We start from the raw sequence: 10460 nt of genomic DNA, 5'->3' as shown, positions 1-10460 counted from the left end.
GAATCAAAGAAAACACCCAGGTCCTTAATACTGCTGGTGCGTGTAATGATATCATGACAAAGCTGATACTCGTAGCTCAGAAAATTTGTTTTTCTGGTGTATGATACAACACGCGTTTTAGCAATATTAAGTTTCATGGAGTTAGCAGTGCACCAGTCACTTACGGAATTAATGTCAGATTGAAGTAAGAGGCAATCATGAGGAGAGTTAATAATAGGGAGAATTTTTATATCATCGGCAAAAATTAGAAATGTACAGTAGTTAACGGAGTCACATTGGTCATTTATAAATACAATGAATAGAAAAGGCCCCAGAACAGAGCCTTGCGGCACCCCGGACGTTACGTGAAAAGGCAGGGAGAGAGTGCCAGAAACGCGAACCCTGGATTGTCTGTTGGGTAAGTAACTGCGAAACCAGCTAACATAAGCATCAGAGCAGGAAAACACTGATGCGTCAGGCTCAAGTTATATATATGCCTAATTATAGGAATAAAAATACCTGAACAATCTTTCACGATAAAATCAGGAATATCGTCAAGGTCATCAGATTTGGAAGGTCTTAGTCTCTTGATGGCTTTGCAGACATCCGCATAAGAAATGGGAGCAAGGGATAAAAATTCGGAAGATTTCGAGAATGGGAGAAAATCCTTAGAGCAGTGGTTATTATAAACAGATTTAAAGTGCTTAGCGAAAGCATCAGCAACTGCTTTGGGCTGGACTAGATGTGTACCCATCAACTTCCAGCTGAATGGAACCGGATCTATGTCTTCTGAATTTAGATATGTAAAAAAGTAAAAAAAAGTAAAGATATCCCTGTAACAGGCCGTGGAGGCACATAGGGTTGTCAGATGTTGANATAACCTTTATACGTTCATCACAATGTAACATCAGCACCTGTCGCTGTGTGAAAATGAACTGAATGACAATGTACAAGAGACTACCGGACTAGTAGGAAGGTGTATCTTGTCTCAATGGTCATAAAAGTGAAAGTTTGCTAGCAGCCCATTAGATAATGGCTGGGGGTTGCAAGCTAGTTTTGAAGGTAGAAATCCCTTGCACTTGTCTGTCAGTTTCCACCCTCCTTCCATTCTTACTACACCTCCAAAAGGGATTCTTGGAAATACTTGGGGTGGTGAGGCTGTGCGGATTTTAGTGCATTACCTTTCTGAAATACAATAGTTTGTCCTTCACGAACTTTACAAACCGTTAGTTGGACAAACCCTTCTGCAATTCTCTGAATCACTTTTCCTGCAGCCAGCCAATTTATGTCTGCGTGAGACTTCTCGTCTTCTGGCCTGTTGGAAAATTGTCTTTACAAAAAATATTTCTACCAAAATTTTAATATTTATTTTAATATCAGTTAGCTCTAAAAGTTGAGGGGCCGCACTTTGTGGCTCTGGGGGCCGCAAATTTGACATGGCTGATCTAGGCAATCGGCTCAAGGATGGTTGCAAGGTTGTCAGCCTTACGCGCCGGCCGCACTTATTTCAAGACATGTTGTGGTTGTGACTTTAAATTGTTATCACGTGACTTCAACCACATAAGCCTGTTGGACTTTATGGTGTTTTAACTAGTTTTCGGTAATAAGCGAACCTTCCCCGAAAAGACAAGTGCCTCAATTGCAGCGTTGACTACATTAAGAAGTAGCTTGAGTACGTACGTACTTTTTATATACAATAAATTTCTCGCTGCTTGCTTTGTTAACAGCTCACCGAAGGTTACTACCCGAATAGCCCTCGTATAATGCTGGCAGAGCGCGGATCTGTGACATGTGAAAATTTAAAAGTTCAACACAATTGGATTATATATACATTGTCACGAATAGGATGGTACGCCTGAGGAAAATAACAGGTTCTACATCGGATGATTGGATTCTTTTAGCACTTCGATTACAATCTCCCTTAATTGGAATTAATAGAGCGCTATCGCTGATTTGCACTTTCCAATCACCGTTGCACACGCACTAGGATTTCCAGTCTTCGCCAGCCGTCTCCTGGCAACGGATCTCAAAACAGAAACTAGCATATCAAATCACAGTAAAATATGGTCTCGAGTCCCAAGAGACTCAGACCTGGGAAAAGACTGCACTGGCAAGGGCCAGCAGCATATACAAAAGGCAGACCCGTCCTCTCGTCAGAGAGGGCGCCCCACAGATACAAGACCGTAAATACCAAACACTAATAAATATCTGGTCCTGAGCCGCAGCCGGGGCTCGACACCAAGACTGACTGACTGACTGTCGGTCGCAATGTGACTTGAACTTCGTAACTGTGACCACCCGTGTGGAGGCGGGGTCGAATACCTCCACCGTGACCCTGCGAGTCGTAGGAGGCGACGAAAAGGGAAGTCTCAAATCTGAGACAGTAAAATACGGTCACGAATCCCAACGAACTTGGACCCCCCCCCACAAAAAAAAACTGCGCTGGCAAGGACCAGCAGCATATACAAAATACAAACCCATCCTCTCGTCAGAGAGGGTGCCCCACGAAAACAAGACTGTAACTGTGAAACAGCAATTAATATCTGGTCATGAGCCCCAGATGGGGCTCGACACCAAGAATTACTGACTGACTGACCGTCAGTCGCAATGTAATTTTGACTTTGACTACGCAGAATCAATTCTGAATTAAACGGGAAGTCTCATCTCTTCTTACATAAACTTGCGTAATATTAACTTCCCCTACTTTCTCCCTAATTCCTTCCCGCTCCTACGTGCCAAAGAATGATGCGCCGTGGTCATCGCTTAACGCCATCTTCTTCCACAACCGACACGCACAAATAGTCAACCGCATACCGCCTCCTTTATATATCGTAGTATACTACAACTTCATATACCGTATTTACGCATGTATAGGCCGCACATTTTTTGCCAAAAATTCAAGAGGAAAACTGGGGTGCGGCTTATATTCGAAATCACACTTCATTTAAAAGAATTATATTCGGAATATTTCGGAATAATTTCTACTCCTGAAATAATATTCCAAGAAAATTATTGTTTTCTATAATTTCTGTCTGAAAATTGTGCTGCGGCCTATACACGCGTAAATACGGTATCTACATAAACCTGCAATCAAAGCTCACAGGATAAAGAAGACACACCAAAACAAACTACTGTTCGTCTTTGCGATCTGCTATAAAATTTTAGTTCATTCTTCGGGCTGACGCTTAATAATCCCTTACTATCGTAAACAGAAATTTTGGCAATTTAAGAGCTTTCATCTCAGCATTACTTCTGTATGTGTGTGTATAGTATATATACGCACATATAACTGCTGAGTTTCAGTCATGGTGAGCTGTTGCTGTTACAAGCTGGTAGCTGAGGCCGGTGGCAAGGGGAACCCCCGCCGTTGCAAGGCGTTAGCGACCACAGCAAGTGAAGACTGTAAAGGTTCGGCCACACAGAGCGCTACGCTATGTTCGCTACGTACGTTGTGTACACTCTGCGACGCAGCTAACATAGGGGACATAGCGTAACGTAGCGTACGGAAATCTGTGTGGCCAGTCACACTGGCAATAAAGGGAGATATTTTTCTGTTCGTATAGCGAACATAGCGTACGTAGCGCTCTGTGTGGCCGAACATTAACACACTGAGAAGGCCTACTGTGTCCCACAGTGATTCGTAAAGTATAGTAATGTGCTGTGTAATTGTGCAATAAATCCGATTACCAGTCCAAACCGCGTCTATAGTCACTCTATTACGTGTCATGACGACGTGACACATGCATGCCTTGTATCCAGTTTATGTCACTTGCCTGAATTCAAAGTCTTAACATGCGCACGCACGCATCATATACTTCCCACTGTAAAAGCAAGATATAATACAGCGTTCTGCTAATCGGAGTTTGTCGGTCTAGTGATTTGATACATCTGCCTACTCTATTACGTAATCAAACCCCTCTAATAACAATCTCAAAGGAATCCTGTCAGAGGATTAATGCAAACAAGCATAAACAGTATGTGGGCAGATAAACGCTTCCAGCGTTCACAGGCCTTCTTTATCCTGAAATAAAAATGGAATTTAAAGCATAAAAACACGTAATAAAAGTGTCAACATGATACATTTATCATTATAAGTGTAACTTTTAACTGGAATGTTTCCTTCGATTCTGATATAATTTAAAGAAGAAAAAAAACCGACTTGCGTCTTCCGAGGAATAGCGCACGGCGTACACACAATGTTACTATTTTTTAGATCTGAGGTTCTCATGGTGGTCTACAAGCTTCTGAGCTATGACGCCGTAGTCTAGCAAGAGTTTGCCGACGCTTCGGTAGAAAATACGACATCTTTCTTCAGGATGAAAGAGTAAGCCGAGCGGACAAGCAATAAAAAAGTGTTATGATGCCTGCTCGACTTACTGCTTGACCCTGAAGATGGAGGCAATACATTCCTCCGGAACACCGATAAACTTCTACCAGACTACACTGCGTCAGATACCAGAAAACTACTCAAGTTCCAGTTTATATTTATTACAAGGAATGGCTCCGAACATTTTTATTGTACGTGTTTGCCTAATTCACAGGAAGTACTGTTCCAAGTTATCTTACATGGGCCACTTGTTCTAAGAAGCTTAGGTATTGCAAATACTTTCTCGCACTGGCGTTTGGACCGCTAGAGGACGCCCCGTTACACCCCAGAACACATCACATGTGAAACTAACTTATGGGCATTATCTCCGTAAATTATAGAAATCAAATTTAAATCGCTAAGGCCGTTTTAAAAAAAATTCCCATTTTACGTTTCATGGGCGTTGTGAAGGGTCCTGGAACTTTCACATTCACTGGGCATCGACCTAAGAATCGAAGGAGAGTCAGTAAATAGGTAACAAATGGAAGTAACAAAGCTGTAATTGAGGTAATAGGTGTTCTGCGTGTATCACTAAGTAGCAGCATAATTAAGCTTCATAACAGTCTAGGTAGCAGACGCGCATGCGCATGTTCAGAGGCTGGTTTCAGTAGTCAAAATGGTGACCGCGCTTGACGAGTATACTACTGAAAACAGCGATCTGTTGTGTGTTTTTCTGTGGGCAAAAGGACTCAATGCAAAGGGTATTCACAAAGAAATGTTTTCTGCTTACGGTGGGAAGTCGCGTAAAGCGGTTCACAATTGAGTCGAGAAATTCTTTCAAAGACGACAGAAAGTCCCAAATGATGTCCGACTAGGTGTAGAAGTGCCTGACGCAACAGTCAAAAGACTTCCATGCTGTGGGTTTCGACTCACTGGTAATCGATGGGACATGTGTATCAATGTTGGTGGAGGATATGTGGAGAAATAAATGTTTTTCCCAGGTCCTAATATCACATGTTTTACATTTTATATCCATTTGTGACGTATTTACTGAGTCTTCCTCGTAGATAAACTCTTAAATACCGATTATGAATAAAATCCGCCAAATCGTTCAGGCGACGATGGCTGAAAAGTCTATATCCGTCACAATCTCAAGATCGATTTTTTCACGATCACAATACTATCTTACATTATGAATATGAGAAAGTTACAAGAAGTTCTGGGAAGAACTAATCGCCTACTTTCCTTTGATACTACATGGACCGCACAGAAAACGGCGCATCCAAAGGCTCGTTGCCGCGGGAAATTATTTAAAGAGCCGTTGCCTAGCAACGATAGGGGAATACACAGACCCACTGGCACGACACGTACTGTACAGAAAACGACGCGAACAACATTTCTTCCATTCTTGCGTGTACTCTTTGTCCCGGGAACGTGATACCGAGCCATTGCCTAGCAACGATGGGAGGAATACACACACAGAGACAACACAGACTGATGTGAGGGATCCGTGAAGTACGCCATTGACACGGGATGAGGTGCCCTGATGTATTCAAGTTTCATGAAGATTGGTTCAGGTATTCGAAAGGTAATGGGGGGGGGGGTTCGCAGATACACAGGCAGGGAGGTGATGTTATAAGCCTACTTTCGATTTTCAAAATAAGGAAATTGGGCTAAAATGACGACACCCAAGAGTATGTATTGTGTCAACACAGGCAACGGCTGTGAAAATGTTTGTTTTTTCTAAGAGACGCGCACATTACAATCATCAATGGAAATAAATAAGCATATAACCACAGCACCAATGATAAAGCCGCGGAGATATGCATAACCCTACGTTATCGTAAACAACTGTTACTGCTCCTGAGACTGGCAGCAAGAAATGAATTCGCTGGTCACATTCTTCCTGGCGAAACGTGACAAGATTCATGTGTGGCGTCGTGAGAACCGATTTAATGGACGCCGCCGGTCTGAATGGCAGACCGCCTGATGTTTACTGTGCTCATTCCAAACGGCCTTGTACTTGCTCTGAACTTGAACACAATTAAAAATGTTTACTCAGAAAAAGCTAATACGGTGGGGACACAAGGATAGGGCGACTGCAGAGTCTGCTGCCAGCTGATGGCGGACTGCAACAGATCTCTTTAAACTGAATATCTTCCATCTTTTGGGTTAAGAACACAACGTTTCGGAAGCTATTTTTGCTCCAGTTATCAGGTAAAAGCATGGAACCTACTTGGTTCTATCTAGAAAGAAAAATAGTGGCGCGAAAGCAGAATCATACTCTGCTTACTTGGTCGGCTTGCCCTCCTTCTCTGAAGATGGAGGCAGTAAGTTCGTCCGAAACGGTGGTAAACTTCCACCAAAATACAGTGTCACATCTCCTTAGCCACAGCCTCACACACAAGCTCGTAGCTTTCTGTGATGGCGAAGCAGCGACGAAAATCACTGAATGTTTGGTACTATTAGAACCGAACGGGTTGACCTACTTGCAACACGCTTAGACTCGTATTTGGAAGGTGCTCGGTTCGAATCTCGGCGCGGACACGGATATTCTTACATCTTTTGTTGGTCTTCTTCGGTCCTTACAGGAAAATGTCGCAACAGTACCTTGAATAGGCCATAACCACTTCCTTCCAAATCCCCATTCACCAGTCATCCTAACATTCAACGTTATAAGGAGTGTTCCAGGAGGAAAGGTCGGTATTCTGGGAGGTCACAGTAACAGTCATTCTAAGAAAAAAAAATTATGTATATACATTTGTCCTATTCCGAACGGTTCCGAGATGTAGTTATTTCACTGTACAATACACTGTACACTGCACAGACGAGCAACACGCTATGTCCTCACACNTTATTAGAATGACCGACACCATGACCTCCCACAATATTGACCTTTCCTCCTGGGACACCTATATAGTCTACATACTGACAGCGAAGTAAAACAAAACAAAAAAGTATAAAGGACAGCCCGCTGGCTGGGTGAGTTCAGTTACCTTCCAGAATTCTCTGTTCTGATCGTAGTAATATCCACATCGTGTAGCCACTGCGCGACCACTTCTACTTCGCTCTTGACAAGAATATTCTTCAGCGAAACTTCATGCTTCTTCGCACTCCCTCGACGACTCCTGTCGCGTCTGTCCCGAAACATTGAAATTAACAAACTGCTACACGCTATCCACTCTGACACTCGTGACCAAAACTAACTTCACGGACCGGGTCTAACATTCTGATAAGCATCCGCAGAGTCTTACAAGCTTTCGACTTAGATGCCATTTTGCGCGTCTTAACCCACGAACACTACGAAGCCACAAAATTATATCCAAACCGATACAAAATATTTCCAAAAACAAACTCCCTACAGGCCTGCCAACACAATATTGATGTTTCCAAGTAACAAGAGTTCTCCTTACTGGCGTAGTGATACAATTCTGGCGATTTCACGCAACAGAGTTCTAAGTATTTAAACCTACTGAACTGCTGTGAGAGTTGCAGCCTGCTAGAGCCGAGCCTGAGAAAACATTGAATACTCCGCGACGTTATCTCTGCATATAAATGATACGCGACCGACTACGTGTTACGTCAAAGTACGCGGCCGACGGGTGCATAAGCTGTCTAGTCTCCCTCCCAGGCATACTTTCGCAACGGGATTACTTTCTTTCGACATCTTGCTGATTACTACTAGTGCCTAATCACCGCCGTTGCCATAGTTCGGGCTGCTAGTCGCCGGAATCTCATCGCGGCGAACCGGGATCGATCCCATTTGTGATGTACGAAGTGGAAGTGACGCACGTTTCCTTCGAGTGCGGTAAAACGACGATTATTCGAATTAATTAGTGACAAATGTGGTTCAGATAATTGAAAATTCGGTAAATTATATTCTTATCCAAGAAGAAGAAAACACTATTACAACAATATTAAAATGTCCTGTAGTATTACATATTATAATAAAAACTAAAAGAATATACTCTGAAAACAGGAGAAACTTGAATAATTAATAAATGTAATTATAAATTAATACTTTCAAACACTTTATATGAAAAAAGTCCAAGAATGATGTTTAACATACGTATTCCACGATTGCGGTAATTCGGACAATCAGCGCTCGGTTTCCCCTGCCAATTATCATTCTACCAAATGCTCACCCCGCCCTATGAATAAAAACAAATTAATGGTCTAGCCAAAAGGTAAGGTGTCCCTGCTCCTAAATACATCCCCATGAAGGTGTATAGGAGAATGGAGACAAAACTCCAAGTATTCAAAATCTCGGCACTACATGGAGGTGAGTGGTTAGCTTCGCGCTTCAACCGCTTTACACATGAGAACAGAATCCCGACAAGAACGGGATTGATGGCCGGGTCTTGCCAACCCAAATGAGTTGGGTCCGGGCGAAGGAACTGGTCCACACAGCATTCATCATTAACAAAAAGTTGGAGTTGTTTCAGTTATCTGCCTGAGTGATAACGGACACATGATTCGTGTCAACAGTTTCCACTCTCCTGCTCGAGTTTCATCCACAATGTGCAACAGGAAGAGCCCGTATAGCGCAGTCGGCATAACGGGCTATGGGCTGCACGCTCGAGGAATCTGAGTTTGAGTACCGACATGGGCATGATTTTTCTCCTCTCCACGTCATCCAAACCGGTTCTGGGGCCCGTCCAATGAGTACCGGGGGCTCTTTCCCAGGGGATGAAGCGGAAGATGCGTGAAGCTGATCACTCACCTTCAACTAATGCTGAGGTCAATACATCCACTCCCCCATGCGTCTTCATAGCGTGGTGGTTAATCAGCAGTCAAGCACAGTGACTTCAACTTTAATGTGTGCAACAGGCACTGAGGTCACGGCTTACATGAAATATGAAAGTATATTCTTCGTTTTTACTCGTGGATTTGTTTATTAAATATCCGGTAGTAAATGTACAGTGTTAAGGCGCGTCCACATTACTCGTGCTCGTGCTAGTATGGCTTTTACTTGTGCCCGTAAATCTTCGTCCACACTACTTCAGTTGCTCGCCAGGCTTCGGCGCGTGAGGATCTGTATATTTACTCGTAGTGTGTATAAGCTGTAGTAGTATTTTAATTTATTGGCTATAGCTTTTAAATTAAAAATTTAAAATTTGCTTGTCTCGTGACTTGTCATATCTTCCACATTACTTGCGAGCATAGCGAGTCACACGAGCACGAGTAAACATCAGACAGACTGTTACGTCATACTAGGAAGTCACTGTATTCTATTTTAAACATACTGTGACATGACGCAAGGAAGCCGGAATAGTGAATTCAGAAGGGACGTTCATTTCTAGGCAACGATTCGGTAAAGACAATCCCGCGGCAACGAATACGCAAGTAACACTCGAGTAAATTCCGTTGCTTCGCAACGGAGCTGTAAACAAGCTTTCCTAACAAAAAAGAGACTGCTTTCTGTGTGGTCCGTGCAAAGTGATTATAAAGATGAGTTCGGTTGAGAGGAATTCAGTGGGGTTTCGGGACGCCAGCCAGCCAGCCACGGTATGAGCTTGGGAGCAGAAGAATTGAACTGGGCCGAGTCTTCGGAACTGGCAGTTGCAGATTAATGACAAGAAAGGAATTATGCTAAGAAAAGAAGACTTCATGTGTCATTTGAAATTACAGTGAGACTGTTATAAATCCGTTGCCAGGATACGACTAGTGAAGACTGAGAACCCTGGTGTATGTGTAACGGTGAACTGTGAAGTGTGTAGATCAGCAATAGAACTGTAATTGGGTGCAGTTCCGAGTGCTGTGTATAAGGTGTACATAAATCCAATCATCCAATCCAAAACCCCGTCTTCATTCATTCATCTGTAATCTGTCAAGACGACAGGTCCACAGTCTCTTCCAAAACAGTTCCTCCACTTGATGTGATCTGGAGCTTTCTCCTTCAAATGAAAATATCCTCTTCTGTCCTCAAGGTCATTCAGAATCTTCTTACGTCTTCTGGTCACTTCTATCCGCCCCTCTATCTTTCCTTCAATAACTTCTTAAAGAAGGCAGTTACCGCATAAGATATGACCAATCCAATTAGCCTTCCGTTTTCTTATTTCGTGTAGGATATTCATCTGTTCACTGACTCTAACTAACACTTCTTCATTTCTTTCATAATCGGTCCAACTGATCTTCTCCATCCTTCTCCAACACCACATTTCGAAGCTTTCCA

General features: G+C 43.0%; 1 protein-coding gene across 4 annotated transcripts in view; it reads right to left on the bottom strand.

Annotated features, from left to right (window-relative positions):
• LOC111868315 (MLX-interacting protein) overlaps window positions 1–10460 on the bottom strand; it is a 176088-nt gene that overhangs the window by 65897 nt on the left and 99731 nt on the right. The window contains exon 1 of one of the 4 annotated variants that reach the window (XM_023858863.2): window positions 7282–7789. The exons of the other annotated variants lie outside the window; for them this stretch is intronic. Coding sequence (XP_023714631.1) covers window positions 7282–7436 — 155 coding nt within the window. The 5' untranslated portion in view covers window positions 7437–7789. Of the gene's footprint in view, window positions 1–7281; window positions 7790–10460 lie in introns of those variants that run through there. 4 annotated transcript variants of the gene reach the window in all.

This window comes from Cryptotermes secundus, unplaced genomic scaffold (genome assembly GCF_002891405.2).
Source record: "Cryptotermes secundus unplaced genomic scaffold, Csec_1.0 scaffold1244, whole genome shotgun sequence".
In the NCBI taxonomy this organism is placed as follows: domain Eukaryota; kingdom Metazoa; phylum Arthropoda; class Insecta; order Blattodea; family Kalotermitidae; genus Cryptotermes; species Cryptotermes secundus.
The sequence above is the reverse complement of the archived record's forward strand: the minus strand, read 5'-3'. Positions and strand labels throughout refer to the sequence as shown.